The sequence below is a fragment of the Podarcis pityusensis genome (genome assembly GCF_964106645.2).
Source record: "Podarcis pityusensis genome assembly, chromosome: 2".
In the NCBI taxonomy this organism is placed as follows: Eukaryota; Metazoa; Chordata; class Lepidosauria; order Squamata; family Lacertidae; genus Podarcis; species Podarcis pityusensis.
Window position 1 is genome coordinate 38,049,764 of NC_138029.1, and position 18,649 is coordinate 38,068,412.

The 18,649-nt window shown below is 43.2% G+C and overlaps 1 protein-coding gene across 1 annotated transcript in view; it reads right to left on the minus strand.

Annotated features, from left to right (window-relative positions):
• SEPTIN9 (septin 9) overlaps positions 1-18,332 on the minus strand; it is a 211,633-nt gene extending 193,301 nt beyond the window's left edge. The window contains exon 1 of the mRNA XM_080993826.1: positions 18,094-18,332. Within this exon, the coding sequence (XP_080849952.1) occupies positions 18,094-18,115 (22 nt within the window). The 5' untranslated portion in view covers positions 18,116-18,332. The remainder of the gene's footprint in view (positions 1-18,093) is intronic.
• Between the last annotated feature and the right edge of the window lie 317 nt (positions 18,333-18,649).

Consider the following 18,649-nt stretch of genomic DNA (forward strand, 5'->3'; position numbering starts at 1 on the left):
CTAGTTTACTATTTATTATTTACTCTATTGACTATTGCCCGACCTCCAGTCAGTCACTTCTGCTTTATTGAAAGGTAGAAAGGGAGGGGCTATGTGGCAGTGAGGTTGGCATGGTGCAAACACACCAACGGAAGCACCAGATTGGTTCTGCTGGTGCATTTTCACCATGCCAACCTCACTAACACGTCACCCCCTCCTCTTCCTCCCTGGAAGCTGCAGCAACGTTACTGACTGGAGGTCAGGTGAGTGTCACCGTCCTACCTCACCACCTTATACTGATGAGTATGTTCCTGGAAGCCACTCCAGTGCCTTTGTTAGGGAGTTGCAATCCTGTACCCACTTTACTTGGCAGTGGGCCCAGCTGAACTCAATGGAATTCACTTCCAAGTAGGCGTGCCTAGGATTACGCTGTAAATCATCCTTGGGGAAAGGGTTAATATATTACTTTCTCCCAGAAGAGTTGCATTCCAAGGGCCAGGGTGTGTCTCAGCCATACCAGTGCGTCTTTTATCAGAGGCAGCAACATGTATTAATCCTTCTCTTAAGACATGAGTGAGTTATACGTGGCATGGAAAAGAGCCCTGAGGCAAGGATTTTTGTTTTGTTTTGCTTTCCAGTTCCTACCACAGAAAGAGTACAGTTCTGGCCTTTCCCGCCACCAGGCAACTGGATTTACAAAGATATTATTTCCTTTGTTTAGCTTTTCGGTTTCTGGCCTGAGCCAAGCTCATAGGGGTCTTGCCATGCTCTCCTTTACTTCTCATGCCTTCCGCTGCGTAGCTTATTATAATCACAGGCCTTCCTGAATAAAATAATGAGAGTGGACAATCCTCCACTGCCGAGATATACAGCTTTGGGTGCAGCCATTGCAAGATGTGGCAACATATTGCAATTCCACTTAACAACTGCAACTTTCATTTCTTTATACCATTTTTCTAAGCCAAATAACCGGTCTGAGGGGGAAATGCACCAAGTAGCCTATTTATTGAAGCAACCTTTTAAAATATAATCCCTTGGCAGGTGTTTAATGTTCACTGCAGACAGATCTCCTCAATGCAAACGGAACAGCGGGATGCAACATTCCAAATTCTGCTCATAGACTAAGTCAGATGATCTAAGTCACGGGGAACCAACATGATGTACTTCAGATGTTGCTGGACTACAACATCTATCGTCCCTGACCTTTGACCACCTTTCTGAGGCCAATGGGAAGTTGCGGTCCAACAACATCTGGTGCTCACCACGGTGGCCACCCCGATCTGTGTGATACCAGTAGTTAGAAGCAGTAAAGAGCACCAAAAAGACAAAACAAATCACAGAAATATGAGCACGCCACAACTTTGTACTCATATTTGCTATGTTTTTGTTCTAGGACTAAACACTTTTGATTATAAAACATCATGGATGGAGGGCATCTGAACATCTTAAAGAGCCTGATGTGTACTCCATAGATCTCTAACTAAAAAGGTAAGAACATAAAGCAAGCCCTGATGGATCAGCTGAAGGCCCATCTAGTCCAGCATCCTGTTCTCACAGTCACAAAGCAGATGTCCACAGAAGCTGACAAGGAGTGTTCATCATTCCCACAGTCCATAAGTGGTAATGGTTTCAATGCACTCTGTCTGGCCTGAGCTTCTACCAACACCTCAAGCAACAGAATACCGCAGACCTAGAAGGATTTTGTACCTATGACAATAACTCTTCAGCTAACAGAGAGAGTGTGGAAATGGCTTCAGACCCAACCCCAAGCATAGAGCCATGGAAACATTGTGGTGTAATCAACTGCGGCAAGTATTGTGCCTGGAAAGGGCAAACAGTAAGTGTGTATGAGCATTTTGTGAGAATTAAACAACACACATGGGCAAAAACAGTCATACAGGTCATACCAACTTGATTGGCTCTCCACTGGAAGGAAGGATGCTGGGTGAATGGACAGAAAAGACCTGTGTGGTTGGCTCCAACTGGTGTTTAGATGAAGGGAGCCCTCCATGGATTAGTTTTGCTCAACCCCATCAGATCAAAGTAGCAAACAACCACCCCTTTATTTCCTCTCCTCTTTCTCTAATATTCTTTGCCTCAGCTCTTTTGCATAAGTCATGTAGAACAACTGCACTGCAAGCTCCTTGTATGTACTTTCTGCTTTTGTGGGCCGCATGCAGCACTCAAGACTGAGTTGGTTGCTTAAGGGGTGGGTGGTCCTGCTTTTGAACTGGGTATTGGAAAGGGTAACTTTCTGGGTCCCTTCTGACACCACCAGGCATTTTGTGGTCTTCTCAGAGCCAGATAGGCAGCAATGAGAAGGCAACAGAGGAGAGGTGCTTCCTCCACTGCTGCCTGGGTGGCAGCCTAAGTCTTCCTTCTGTTTACAGAGATAATATGATTCCCATGAGCTGTCAGTCCTGGGCAGTTTCCCAGCACTAAAGTTATGCCAAAGCCATCCTACCCTACATTCATCTGTCCATTAATCCTCCCTGCCTTGACTTGCAACTCACAGAGGGTTTCCCCCCTCTTTCTGTAATTCATGCAGTTGCTGTACATGTCCAGGCACTTGCAACTCAAGTCCTCAAGCCATTCAGTTCCTGAGGGGGTTTGAGGCAACTTGTACTCATTTCCTTTGTTCACCTTGTTATATGAAAATAGATGAAATCTTTTCCCCAGCGCCTTTGATCACCCCAGAGATAACAGCCTGTGGAAGAAACCTGCTACCCACCTGGTTTTGAAAATTTTGCTAATGTGATATTAGAAGAGCAAATTCCTACTACAGCTGAGACAATGGCTTCAGGTAATGAGGCCTCCAGTCCGAATCAACAAATCTGCCTAGTGAATATGTGGCAATATTCAGGTTCCCCTTTGCAGCCACTACTCAATTTTTGTCCCCTGTGAGCCCTTGATAACTTCATCCACGTAATTGTGTTCCTCCCCAGTCATGGTCTGGCAGACCATGAATGGACTTCATGCTGATGTGCTTCCTCCTCAACATACTCTGGCTCCCTTCTTCACATTCTGATTGTCACTAGCAACAGTTTGCTATAATGTCTTAATCAGGTATTATTTAGGATTCTGCCATCCATAGCTTGCTTCCGAATGAGAATTTGAATCAATGGTTTGAACAGGTTTTCCAGTTACAGTTTTTATGCAAACTATGGGTTGCAGTGACCACATATTACTAATCCTGAAGTAAGGGCCGGCCCACCCATGAAGCAAAGTGAAGCAGCCACCTCAGGTGGTGAAAACCCCAGATCGGTGTTACTGTGGGTAGCTTACCTGCCCCTGCTGTGGCTCATGGCAAGTTCTCATGGAGATCCATGAGATCTTGCATGATTTCAACGAGACTTTGGTGGGGGCAGAGTACCTTCCTGGTTCGCCTCAGGTGGTAAAATGAAATGGGCCACCCTATTTTCAAGGGGGGGGGGGAAATTAGGGTTATTTACCAGAGCTGGCAAGAATTTCTGATGTGTGTTACAGCACTGCCCTGCCCCCTCTCAATTTCCTTGGTTTCCAGTCCAAACAAAAATCCCATTCTCCATAGGAATCCTGTTCTCCAGTACAATACTTCTGACTTAGAGGCATCTTATATTTTCACAGCATCAAGCTGGTTTGGACACAGACACATTGATGCTCAGACTAAAGACTTACCAATAGTTGCTTTTTAGAGAGAGAGAGAGAGAGAGAGAGAGAGAGAGAGAGAAACTAAGTTTGTACATTGTTGCCTATAGTAACCACATTTGTGGTTAATTATCAAAGAGGCCTACAATATTTTTTTGAAGTGCTACAAAAACTTGCCACGTTTGAACAGAACAACAGGCCCTCCTGTTTCAGTTCTCTGAAAAAAAATTATATACAACTTAAGCAGAAGACTATAGAAATTCTGGTATTCAGGCATGGATCCAAGAGACCCCACACACTCAGTGTTGACATACTAGCTAAGGTCCTCCAAAACGACACTTTCCATTGTCCTCAAACTTTTATCAGTCATGGTTTAAATAATCTTTTTTATCATTCCCCCCTCTCAGATATCATGTGTATATCTGCTAGTTAAACTATTTGGCAGCTTAGAGCAGGCATCCCCAAACTTTGCTCTCCAGATGTTTTGGGACTACAATTCCCATCATCCCTGACCACTGGTCCTGTTAGCTAGGGATGATGGGGGCTGTAGTCCCAAAACATCTGGAAGGCCAAATTTGGGGATGCCTGACCTAGAGTGTGAGTATTTGGGGAGTATTCTACCACATCTATTTCTTATTAAATTTACTAGAACAGAGTCACATTAATTTGCCTTAAGCTGATTTTAAGGTCATCTAAACTGGTGGCCATCACCATGTGTTCTGGGAGCGAATTCCATAGTTTATCTAGGTGCTGTGTGAATAAGTACTTTCTTTTGTCTGTGTCCTCAATCTCCCACCATTCTGTTTAATTTGACAACTTCTCAATATTATAAAAGTGGGGAGAGGAACTGTTACAGAGAGATCTCTTTGCAGTAAGGGGTAGAAGCAATGATATGAACAGTAAAGATAATCAAGATGCATTTGCAAGAGCTGAGATGCTGAGTCAGACTTAGAAACTGAAATGGTCCTGTTCAGCATTAAAGCATGCAACAGGTCAGCTTCAAGTAATGACATGCTGCCAACCATGCCTACATGTTCACCCATGGAGTGGGAGCGGGATCTTTACCAGGAAATTAATCATTGAATGACTGAATAGGAAAGACCACCCACATGAAGACATTCCAAGTAGCAGCATTTCCCAATGATAAAAGTCCCTGGCAGCTTTAAGTAGCTTAAAAGTTGGCAGCCTTAAATAGCTGGGATACAGTCAGTGTTACACAGCTGGATTACCTCAGTCATCGTAGCATCTTTCTCATCTATGCATGGTGTGCTATACTTAAATTATGCATGTTTATTATGAACAGCTGCCTGTTCATAATAAGGAAGATGCAGGAGGTTACCATGGTGGTTTCTGTGTAAGGCGGGGGGGGGGTTGCACAAAAGAAGGGGAGGTGGTGGCATGGACATAAGGGTGAAGGTGAAAACAGGTGGAAAGCAGGGCTGTGAAACAGAATAGAGAAGTGGTTTCAAAAATAGGGATGGGACACCTTCACCCCGGTATGGCTCCCCTTTATCACATACACAGCCCAACAAGACAACGACAAAAATCCACCAACATCATATAAATCAATATGGCTAACCTGATCCAAAACACCCACCCACCCCACTCACACATGAAAACAAAAACCACCACAGCCCAACCACAAATGAATAACCACACCCAAGGCCAACCCCAACCTCTCTCACCACCAAAGGAACACAAGCGAACAGCAAAGAACCTGCACAAGCAACGCTGACACCAAACCCTACATATAGTAAGTGAAATAGAAACATCGCCACCCGACCCCACCCCCACCCATCTTTCCCCCCCTCTCCACCTCTTTCCACCTTTTCTTCCTAATGTCTCAACAAATGAAACTGATTTGTAAAAATGTTACGGGGGAAAAACACGAGAGAGGGACATTGCACACTTTTGTAAATCAACAAAATCACATATATATATATATATACACACACACACACACACACACACACACACACAAAAGGGATGGGAAGGTGAAAAGTGAGCTTCCCAAAATGGTGTGGAAAGGGGAAGCTGTAGGAGGTTAATGTGGGGGGAATGGCAAGGGGTTGGCAAGCGGAGCACACTTCCTAGTACATGCATATATTTATGTCCCCAGAATGTGGAACTACCTCTGCACCAAGGTGTATTCCCCCCCAAAAAAGCTGCAAACCTTTAAGTAGGTTTTTAAAACACATTTCTCCAGGTCAACCTTCACATTGTTAAGAGAACTATTTTAAGATGGATAGTTTCTTTTGTCTGTAGGAACTTTATAGTGTTGTTTTATTTGTTTTAACTAGCCTAGGTTTCTAAATGGCTGTTAGCTCTTTGCGTTGTGTTTTCATGCTTTGTAAGCTACCTTGAGGGGGCTATGCCCCAAAAGCAGCCTATAAACAATTTTATATCAATACATTAATAGCAATCATTATTTCCACACTTGATGCATCAGTGCCCTGAAGTGCTGCCCTCACTATCACACACAGCCCCTCCAAACATCCTTCTTATTGTACATTCATGATGATTTATGCTCATGACGGCCTCCAAAAGTTTGGGGTGGACATACTGCTTCGTTTCCAACTGGTGCATGTCCTGTAACTTCCTGCTGAAATCCTGTACTTTTTCATACCACAAACAATCCAGTTTGTGCACAGTTGTTGTGGTATTACGCAAGTGTGCCTCTCCAGATGGCAATTATGCAGTCCCACTGCAGAAGCATCACAGGATAACCAACGAAGTGGAATGATGTGCAGATAGCTCTCCACTAATGCACTATTACTGCATCAAGGACATGTTGCAGCATATAACCGCAATGAAAACATCAGCCTGGAGGTACCCTTCGAGTGAGAACTGGTAGAGGATAAGGAGGTAGTTTTCAATGGTAGTGGCACATTGGGGAGCAGGGGAAGATTTGATGGCAGCTCAATTCAAATACTCAGATCTGTGCCGCCATCATATCTAGCTTTTCCCTAAGAGAACCAGTAACTGCACAGAGGTTCTTTCCCCAACAATAATGGTCATGTTTACAAGCAACAATTTTCTGCTTCTTTTTTTTTAGCGCCTCTGCTGCTGTAGGGCTGATGCACAATTTAATATCGGTGGCTTGGTGCTTAAATTGCTGGCGAACTACCCAGCTGAAGCGCTGAGCAGCAGCATCTCAGGGGAGAACATCAGTACAGTACTCTGCTGCAGAGGGTCACTGGTGTTGAGAGAGTAATTACTTCTGCTCTCCTAGCCAGAGATGTGGTGCTGAGAGCTCTTTTCAGAGCTCAGCGGACTCCCTATCCTCAGAGCAAGACAATAAGTGAAGAAAGAGTTTGTTTACTTTCATCCCAATGTAACTTGTAAAACAAAGTGGAAATAGTTCAGTAACTATGGCTGTGTGCACACAACATTTTAGGATCAATTGAGACAGAGTACTTGTCCCCCTATGTAATCCACACACAAGCTAGATCGATTACACTCCCCCCACATAAAGCACTTCTTCAGAATATAGTTTCAATCCAAAAATAAAAATTCCTTACATATTGATTCTGCATTACACTGCAGTGTGTCCAAATGCAGGTGATACCAGCAGAGAGAGTGTAGCCACACCTGCCCAAGGTGTACACCGTGATCACAATCACCACTTTCTTCTTCATTCACCTGGGTCATATGCAGGGCGGAAAGGTGTGGATAACCTAATCAAAGAGTCCTCCTGACTCCCTCGCAAAGCCTAGTAAGCGCTTGTCCAGCTTTGGGGGGGAGGTGGGAGGGCTCTAGGGCCATGCCAGAGCCTTACGCCTCCTTCCCAAAGCCATTGCTTCCCTTACCATGCTCACTGTTAACAATCAATCCTGTTTGATCTATGGAAAATGTTTCTCACAAACACTTGTATGCATGTAGGGACAACCCATTTGAATGGCAATGCCCATCAACTTTGGTGGGTGATCCCCTCAAATATTTTATGGGGCGAGCGAAGGGTCCTCAGCCCCTAGGAATTGACTCCTATGTACCTGCATTCAGTGCAACATGTGATGAACCATATTGTGAAATGCACTTCAGAACTGGACCTTCACAGGTTCAAATCACAGCTCAAGTACAGCTCTAGTGAGGGCACAGCTTGCTAAGAGTGGGCAAAAGGTAGACTGCAAGAGAAAGGGGCATGTTTGTCATTCATTCTGCTGCCAGACAATCACTCAGTATTTCTGAGCTAGTCATGGAAAGGTCTTTGCAGTCTCACTAGCTTATATCACGTGCCAAGTTTTGCTGGGTTCATAAAGGACAAAGAGCACTGAGCTGGGCAGAAGGAAAGAAAAATTTTCTGAGCAAGGGATTAGTCATCTCTTCAGACATAAAAACGGCACGGCTTTCCGGTTTCCATTTTACTTGCAAGTATATACCAGAGATGTGGCGTGCTTTACAAAGCTGCGAGTGAAATAAAAGCTTTTATACATATGTATACACTTGTTTGAAAAAGAATCAAAATTCAAATTGTCCCTCTTTGAGAATCATTAACAACTTGGGCTTCCTTTAATTAATTTTGACAGTATTATGCCGCTGTTTAAATTTGCTTTGGCAACTCTGAATAAAAATTCAGATAGATACCCTGCAGCTATGGCTACAGCGGATCTGAAATGCTGGGCCATATCTGCAAAAATATCAAATATAAAAAGGGGTGCAGATGGCAGCCCTCAGGCCAATTTACACCTAGATGGGGTGAAAAGCATGAACTCTCATGTTCCATCATCTTATGTATGCCATAATGAGTTGTTCCACCTTGCCTCTTAATTTTTGAAGAGGAAGGCTCACGGAGAAATTATGCAGGTAAAAGGCCATAGTTCAGTGGCAGAGCAACGCATGCTCTGTGTGCCAGAGATCCCATGCTCAGTCCCCAGCATCTGAAGGTCAGGCTGAGATTGACCCCTTCCTGAAACCCTGGGGAGCCCCTGCCAATCAGTGTTGACAATACAGTTCAGTGGTCTGACTTGGTGCAAGGTAGCTTCCCACATATGCATACAACCCATTTCACATTTTACGCTAAAGGTATAGGGGGTGTGCATCCTGAATAGATCATGATGTGTGCTCTTGATATTTATCAGGGCAGTTAAATGTGATCACATTTTCAAACCCACTTGTGCCTACAAAAGCTTTGGGGCAGTCCTACTGCTTCTTTCTCAATAGGTGCATGTCCCATAGTTTCCTACTAAAATCCTGTCAAGTGTTGATTTTCCCTCTCCTCTCCCCCACTTCTGTTGTGCTACAGCAACAGAATGCCCATCCAACTATCCAATAGCATTGGGGAGATGTTGCAGAACCACTAATAAAGTAGAATGATGTCTTGATAGTTCAACATAATCACACCACTAATGCACTATTTTCGCATCAATGACATGCTGCAGAATGCACCCATTTAAAAAGAAGATGTGGAAGGGCCCATAGTGGGAGTCCCGTTTTCCTCACATTGTGTACAGATTGCCCATTCTGATAAGTGCTTGAACTGGCTCTCAGTCTCTGCAGAGCTCATTATACCCATTGCACTGCCACCAATTATCAGGGAAAGCGCTGTTCAGTGCCTGGTACTGATCACTGCAATCCCACTGCACCAAGCCACCAGCCCTGTGAGGTTCCAAAGAAATAAGGAAAGAAAAGGAAGGAAGTGTGAACACAGCACACAATCCCTTGTCCACTGAATATCTCCTGGTGTGCCTTAGCCCTGGGGACAGGAGTGCCAGCTTGGCCCCGCAACCATGGGTGCCCGGGGCTGTGGGTGCCATGCAGTGTGCATGGCCCTGACACTGAAATCTGTGGAAGCCCAGCCCCTTCATGGGGAATTTTGTGGGTGCTCGGGCACCCAAGGCCCCAAGGAGTTGGCACCTATGCCTGAGGAGATGTTGCCAGCACTGGGCACAACTGGTCTCTCCTTTCAAGAAAGCATTACCAAGATAGTTTATGTCTACTTCAGGTATTCATATAGACCATGCTGCCCTCACCCTGCCCCATTGCATAATTGGCAATCCTTGCTACATTCAGTTCATGGTCGCTCTATGGCATTCTACCAGCCAACGTTCTTTAACAAAGGCCTACAAATATATCCTTTTTCCTACATGCCACTATCATATTTCTAGGTGCCCAGAAGAATTTTTAGTAGTCTTGCTCAAGGAGTTTGATCTATCTTAGGTAGATAATAAATATCCATATGCAGCTGCATGTAGGCTTTCTCCTGCAGATAAATGATTTAACAAAAGCAAAAGCTTTGTGGAAAAGCCAGATCCTTGCTGGCAGGGCTAATGGTGGAGGTTTGAGCAATCCTGATGATAAATCCCAGTAATACTTCCTCTTCTGATGTTATAAAGTGGAGAGGGAAATCATGGTATGATGAACTATTGAGCATATAAGTGTTACAGGAATTTAAACAGGACTAATCTCAGTAAAAGATTAAGCCAGTGAAAAGATGACACATGAGAAGTCATACACAATCTATATGAAGAAATTATATGGCCCTGTATTCTTCTTCTTTGGCGATCACTCGTAGCCAAGTAAGATGGTCTTACATAAACACAGTTTTAACAATGAGTCCGTAAGTGACTGTAGAGGCCAATTCTGGATCCAGTCTGTTTCCTTTTCGGAAGGCAGGCGAACTAATGCCCTGTATATGAACATGCAAAATAGAAGAATGGCAAACTCAAAAATCCTATCTAGTGAAAAGATCCTGCAGCAAAGAAGGGGAAATGGTGGAAGGGAAAATGGTGACATGTATAAAGAAAATCATAATAGACTGAAAATCATGTATGTTTGTAAGAGGCACCATTTGTGAATACTGTATTAAAGTAGATGCATACATTAGCAGAAAGCTGTGTAACTCAGTAACTGAGTTTGTGCTTTCACAATCTGTGCTGGCTGGTTTTGGGTCTCAGCATAACTCGACTCTGCCCCTTGATTGCCACATGTGCATAATATGCATCTCAGCTGCTGGGTACTTGGGGCTTGACAGCAATACTCTCACCCATGGCATGGGCCTTCACTGCTTAAAAGGGAGACGGGAGCACTGTTTTAGTGATCAGAAGGAGTAGTCACCCCCCCTCTTTTTTTTAAGACCATGATAAGGTATAGATTAACCCCCTGCTTCTCTGCACAATGAGTAGCTAAAACGAATAAAGTGTTCTGGCTGTGTATACAAAGCCCCAAATCCTTTTGCTTCAATTTAAAACAAACAAACAAACAAACAAACAAACAAACAAACCTGTTCATCATGCATCAATAAATGTTGCTAGAGCTAGTATGAAAAAAGAGAAAAAATAGTTGCACCACATGTTCTTAGCATGCACTGCTCCTTAACCATCAAAATCTTGAATGAATGGCAAATTTCCTCTCCCATTCTGAAACAGAGACCCTGAGAAATCCTAGAATTGCAAAATGAACACACAAATGCTTGGATGAGAGCTGGAAAATGAGTACTAATCAGTGTCAGTAAATGACAATCAGTGGTATGCAAGGAGAAGCCAACAAAGGTATTGAATAAATAAAGGAGCCCATCTTCTTAAGAGCCAAGGATGTGGTGAAGCAACAAGGGAGGTGGATCCCCACAACTGGAAGGTTTCTGACCCAATGGTAGAGGGTCTTACCCACTGAAAGATCAGAAGTCAAGAACAGAGCAAGTATGTTGAAACCAGACTGGCTGTTCAGCCACAAGAAAGGAAATGACTCATGTAGGAAGCTGATAGGTGATCCATGTGAATTGGTTAGATTTCATAATCCTAAAGTCTCCAGGCAAACATGACCAAGCACGGTGGCTTTTGTTTACTGGCTGAAAAATGTAACTATGCTATCAACTCATCAAGAGAGGCAGTTACTTGAAACAAGGGCACAGTGTTTTCCACGGCAGAGAATGGGTGCTTTTTAGTGGAGGGATTGGGAGAGAGAGAAGTGATGTGTGGAAAGAGAGAAGAGAGCTGACCTTTAATATGTTGTGGTCAATTCCAGCTGCAAACTCAGGCTGTTCTAGTCCATGTGACTTTACAAAACTAGGCCACAGGAATTTCTTCTTGCTCGCTAAAGGGAAAACATAAAGCTCTTTCTCTGGATAACAGCTAGTGGCCACTCCCAGATTAAAAGAAGCCTTTCCTCACTGCCTTTCCTGCTCTCTTCCCATGATTTCAAGGATAAAGCTTGATTCTTTGAAAGCAAACAGAATCTCGTATGCGGAGGGTGTCTAGATTGGAGCAAGCTAAATTCTGAAAGATAGACGAAAAATGCCCAAGCAACAAATCACAGGTTGGATTTTGCAAGCTGAAGCAAAAATAAATCAGAAGCTGAGCTGAGGTCTGGCAGACTTGCAGAGTTTGTGGCTCAGGTGCCAACCTAATTTTAAACTTCCTTCCCAACAATTAAAACATTTCTGCAAGGTGAGCTTTCATGGCAAGTCCTTGAGGCGGTTTTCATTCACTATATGCTCCTCCCCTGCTGCATCATCCCACACATTTAAATTTCCCAATTTAGAAATGCCTAAATTAGGGAGGATCAATGGTTCCCGGTATTTTCCAAGTACCAGCATTGTGGAAGAAGAATTGCCCAACACGTCTTGCAAAGGAAGATTGTCACTCTTCCATTGTTCTCCTATGGAATCACATATTAGATCTGATATAGACTGCAGACAATGCATATGGTGAGGCATGGGAGAAAGTCTACGATGACAAATAAAGAAAAGTCTTATCCCTTGCCCTCATACTTAATAAATGTTCTCAGGAGATTTGACAGTCCAATTTCTCTCCTGATGAGTGAAAGGCAGCTCTCAGTAAAAATGTTATGCCATTCATTCCCTTCAGAGATTGAGTTATTGCCATAATCAGTGAAGATTTTCCCACTGACACAAAAGCTCTTTTAGCAAGGCCTTTTAGGCTTGGCCATTGGGTTTATTCTTCATTTGGCCTCAAGGATTAGGTGAAAATTAGTGCTTTCTTTTTTATTGCATTTAAGGTACACTAAGCATTCTGCCTCCAACAGCAGTTAACTAGGACTCAAAGCCCAACTAACTTGTTTCTCGAGGTGGACATTATTATTAGAATTTCAATCAACACAATAATCAAGACAGGAAAATGTATTTTTTATTAGAAACAATAAAATGGGATAAATGTATAATGATTGCTCAACTTCTGGCAATTTAACTGGCCAAGACAGGCTTCTGCAGGCTCCTTGCCAGAGTGATGAGTAAGATGGCATTGGCACAGTGGTAACACTTTCTTCACCAAGCCATGGACAGTTAGTGTAAAATATAAAACGAACTTCATATCTAAATATTCCTCATTAATCTGAACAGAAGTTTCATTCATCTTTGGCATCTAGCAGCCTACTGTGTTGCAAGGGGCAACTGTTGTGGTTGGCGAGGTCCAGCTGTTCTGATTGACTATTTTTAGTGAGCAAATCCAGCAAGAAAAAACAAGCAGTTGTTAATTTTGCAATCACTTTTTTTTTTTTGGCATCATTTAGCAGTTGTTTCAGATTCCATATCAGTAGCAATTGTTACACAATAATGAACTATGAAGGGATCATTGTCAAACAGTGGGGAGGCAACAGCTGGAGTTCTTCAGGGTATGGCTCCAGAACTGGCTCTGCTTAGTGTTCTTGGTACGCATCCAGATGGCATTGTTGCCCATAGCTGCTTAAGCACTGTAGCGCTAAACCAGAAGTAGGGGAGAAGGTACCTCCAAAGAAAAAAAAGAGGTCCCGACTAATGGGGGATGGGGTTAGTTATGCTACAATGTCAGCTTGGAATGTTGCATTTAGCCTGCTGCCATCTAGTGTAGCACAGTCCCTGTGTGGTTTGTGGTTGCCAGGCATGCCAAATATGAATATATGTAACTGCTTTATATAGTGAGTTAGACCTTTGGTCCATCTATCCCAGGATTTACTGTAAGCAGCAAGTGGCTGTCCAAATTCAGCTCCCCGGCATCTTAAGTGGAGATCTTTTTCAACCCTGTTACATTATATGCCTGTGTTGGAGATGCCAGAGACCCTGTACAAAGCCTGTTTTCTACCAATGAGCTACAGACTCTTTGGCGCAATACTTGCAAAGCCCTCCATTTGGAAGTACTGTTGTTTAAATAACCAAATAATGCACTGAGCAGATTTTCAAGTTGTCACAAAATGTGCATGGGCTATGAGCAATTTTGAGGAGGAATTTTGGGTTCCACCAACTACACTGATATCCTAAAGGATTAGATGAATGAAGTTATGCAAGAATTTTACAGTACTATGTCTAGCAGAAAAAGCAAACGTCACAAGCAGAGCTTCTGAATAGGTAGTAGAGCTGTTGAGAACCATAGTGGAAGTGGATACATGCTAAACGAGACGAAGGAAGGAGCTTACCCAAAATCCTTCATGAGTCAGAATCAGAAGGAAACTTGCCAGCCTTTTATACCATGCTTGGTTTCATTATACCCAATACAGTGGTACCTCTAGTTACGAACTTAATTCATTCCGGAGGTCCGTTCTTAACCTGAAACTGTTCTTAACTAGAGGAGTGCTTTCGCTAATGGTGCCTCTTGCTGCCGCTGAGCCGCCGGCACACGATTTCTGTTCTCATCCTGGGGCAAAGTTCTCAACTCGAGGTAACTTTTTCAGGTTAGTGGAGTTTGTTACCTGAAGCGTTTGTGACCTGAGGCGTTTGTAACTCAAGGTACCACTGTATTTACTGATGCAAAAATTCAGGAAAACAGTGGCCCAATTACAAAACTTGTCATATTTTAAAACGTGGTGATTTTGGAAGACTTTTGTAAGTATCAAAATACCTGGAAAAGCCTCCTTCACCCACATTATGAAGGTTATGAATCATAATCCTCAATAGACCAGGTTCTTAGGACACTTGTTCTGGTGGCCATCTGTGGTATGTTATTCCTGTACCCTACTCAACAATGATGTGCTCTATGCTTTGAAAACACTGGCAAGGAATTTACCCATGTCCTTTTAAATACATCCCAGGCCATTTGGCCATGCTGTACACTTCCAAGACCTCTACATAAATCAGACCCAGTTCCCAGTTCCTTGCTTGGCAAAAATCAGATGTGGATTAATGTATCCGGTAGAGTGGAAGTCCTCCTCCATAAAAATCCTGCTACAATTTAGCTGCTGACAACCAAAAAGCATAGTTACGCCTGTCCACTGTAATGCGACCCAGCCTTCAGAGAATCAGAGCTGTGGTTACCACTCCAGGGATTAATGAATAAATACAGCTGATCAGTTTCACAGTAACAGTAATTATTCTTCCTGCAATAACAGGTCTCTATTATTGGTATATGCCAAACCAATCTTTATTTGCCAGTCTAATAGATAACCCGGCTTTCAGGTCACATATTACTTTATTATTAGGACTCTCCCAGTTTTTCAGAACTTGCAACATAATTAAACTGGAATACCGTGAGCTCAGACTGTGCAGACATTCAGGAGAATTCCAGTGACTCAGTATCTTTGCAAGAACGCATTCCAAATTCTGTTAATAGAGGATTGTTCACTGCATGGTTCAAAGGCTTGACTGCTCTGAGTTGGTCCCATGTCAGGAAATACATACTGGATCTGATTTATGTACAGGTTTTAGAAGTGGACAGATGGTGCTAGTGTTTTGCAAGCTAGTGGCTACACAGTTTATTTCTGCTTATTCTGAAGAATTTATAAACTGCCCAAACAATCCCTAAGTGGTATACACACAGTCATTTTAAACAATTATTAACATATTAATAAAACCAGCAAAATTTAAGAGCAGGTATACACAACTTGTTTTCATGTCCAGATAATGAATGGCTCTATCAATTCTCAGGTATTGGTTTGCTGACAATCTATAGGACATGTCCAAGATGTACTAATGAGAAAGGCAGAGTAGTGCAGTGGTTACAGGGTTGGACTAGGACCAGGGAGACCCAAGTTCAAATCTCCACCTAGCCATGAAGCTCCAGTGCCACCTTAAACCAGTCAGCATCTGTCAGCTTAGCCTACTTCACAGCAAATGTTGACAGTGGAGGAAAGAGTGATGGCACACCACATAAAGCTCATCTGAGGAATAATGGGATACAAATGAAATAATCTTTGATGAAAGTCTCCACATGATTTAGTTGCAATTGCTGCATCTCAGGGGGTTGAATTTGATGACCCTTGGGATCCTTTCCAATTCTGCAATTCTATGATTCTATGTGATGGTGGTTCCATTTTGTTGCGTTCACATGTAAGTCAATGCAAACTGGCTCTGTCTAGTTTTATTGTACATGTATTATGGACTGCCAGCAAGCCAAGACCTGAGTGGTCCTAATGAAAAAATAAATAGAGCACCCTGACTAAATGCAGTTGCACTAGAATGCACTCAAATGATGCATGCCCAGAATAGCAACTCACATAGGGGCAAGCTCATTTGGGAGCTGATGGATCTTACTCCTATGTACATGAATGCCTTGTCTCTTAGAAGTTCAAGAAACACAGCACTAGAATTTTAGGAGCCTCTCTCCTCCCCTTCACAGAGCCATTCCTTTTGGGGGAGAGTTACTGTAGTTTCTGGCTCTGCAAATAGTTGTGAGATCATAGTACACTCTTTGCCAAAGTGTGTGATAAATCTGTGGCTGTATTACAACATGCTTTCTTCTGCTAACCAGCAGACTTCTGAGCATCCAAAAACACTCAGGAAATAAAGTCTAGTGAGAAAAAAACTATCTACATTGCCTTCTGTCTGTGTCAGCCTGATGAATAATGACCACTAATATAAGTTTCCAACCAACAAAATAAAAATTCCTTGAATTGCTAATAAGCTGGAGAGAAAAACAAGCCATTGATTCATTGGCTACCGGTGTCATAACAACTCAAAACGAAGAGCTCTGCTACCATTTGGGCAAAGATGTTGGCGTTGCCCCTAGCAACCACCTGGGCCTTCACACAGTCTTGTTTGCTGTAGCCATGTGGGATTTATTTCTAGGAAACTTCATAGGTCACATACAGTTCAGGGCAGCTAACATTGATAGCCTGGACCCTTACTCACAGCTGAAGAGAAATATGAGCACTTTGCTGACCATTGTGGAATTTTGCAAGTACCTTGCTGAGATGAAAAAGATTCCTATTTCCTGTATGGAGACCTAACTTCACTTTAGCCTTTGGTCCAATTTTATTGCTGAACAAACAAGACGTAAAGTCAGCAGGCATAGAGATGTAGAGCTTCTTTCACCTACATTAGCTGTTCTGGACTTTCATCTAACCTCTAAGGCCCCATCTGAACTATACATTCAAAGCAGTATCATACCACTTTAAACAATCATTGCTTCCTGCAAAGAATCCTGGGAAGTGTTAGGCGACCCTATTCTGCAAACTACAGTTCCCAGAAGTCTTTGGAGTAAGCCATGGCTGTTTAAAGTTGTATGAGGTTACTTGTGGTTCTGTAATTTCCTCAGTATGTATTATATGCAAATGCATGTAGGTGAACCACAATGGCTTCTCTTTATTTCCACAATCAGGAAGCAAACATGCATTTAAAACTCCACAGGTAGCCTCTGACTGGGGTGCAATTTGCAGCAGTAACAGGTAGTGAAAATATTCAGCTGCCCCTCATCTCTGCTTGCCACTGCAAATCACCCACATTGTTTTTTCTTAGGAGGGAGGGAGGCCATCAGTGTTCAGTTGCACAATGTGGAGTCAGGCCAAGACACCCTGACATCTGCTCTGGTTCCTTTGTACCTGCCAATTTATATTCTCCCAACCTTTTTTTTTAAGCTTATGCCAGTTGACTCCTTAGCATGCAGGCCATTTTCAGTTTCAAGTAACACATACTCATTTAAATTAACTTAGTGATTTCCAGTTCCTACATCTCCAGAGTGAGGAGATCTATTTGACAAGCTCCTAGTCCTCAGAGTTGCAAAGAAACTTTAAAACAAGTACACAGTTTACAGGTATACTGAAAGTTTAGGGTTGCTTCTCATGAGTTTGATTCTTGTTCTACAACATATTTTCCCAGGTGGTGGAAAACATAATATATAAAGTACCTCATACTGCAACCCATGAAGCTGCCCTATAAAACCATGAGAAGTCACAGTAGGGATTCTAGAGTTCAAAAGTAGGGGGGGAGAGAACTACCATTTTAAAACACTAATTGGTTCACATTCAAACTGTAATCTGGAATAAATTCTGGAGAGAAACAGCAGCAGAATATGCATGTGCTCCCCCCCCTTTTTTTACTGGTCTAAGGATTTAGTTTGTAATCCTAACCCCCACTTACCTATAAGTCGGTCCCACTGAATTCAATGCAATGTAATTCTGAGCAGACGTGGCCAAAGTTTTCAGACTTCATATGCTTATTTCCCCCATCAGCTTTTGCTGCCAATGCTTTCCCTATTTCCCTACACCATGCAACTTTGATCTTTCCTGAGCAGTTAACCACACAACAGATAAAACAAAACGAACAACCCAGGCTCTCTCTCTCTGTATGCAGCAAGAGAGCCCAGGTGATGGATGCAAAGCCCCTGAAGAAACATTTTCCCCTCTGCTCACCTGTGTTCGATGTCTTCCTCATGCTGCTCTCGTCCCAGCTGTTACATAGGAAGCCAGCAAAGTTTCTTCAAGCTACTCCGGCAAATAATCCCCAGGGTGATCTGCGTCTGCTTTATAATCCTTTTGTTCCAGCAGGCAGGGCTCAGCAGGGAAAGTGTACTCCTCCTACGTGTTACATGCATATACAGACACAGTTGCAGCTGAGGAGGGAGTCCACAGCACTCCCATTAATTAGAACACACCTTTTCTAATCTGATGTGCAGTCATGGGGTTGTTCCAACTAGGCTAAAGCTGAAGGAGGCGGCTAGCGGAAGAGCTCAGCTGCTGCGGCAGCACTTTAACCTTTTCCCCTCTGTGAGCAAATCAGGCTTGGTGCAGGTCCCTGCCCACTCCGGGCCTCGGAGATTCCCTTCAGGTTTAACCTGTGTGCTTTGGGGGAGGTATTCTGACTCCCCACCCACTAGGTCCCACACCCACCCACTGGCTTTTTCTCTGTGTGTGCCTTGCTCCCTGCTCCTCCCCTTAGCTCAGGTCAGAGTTAGGTCTAGAGGCAAGC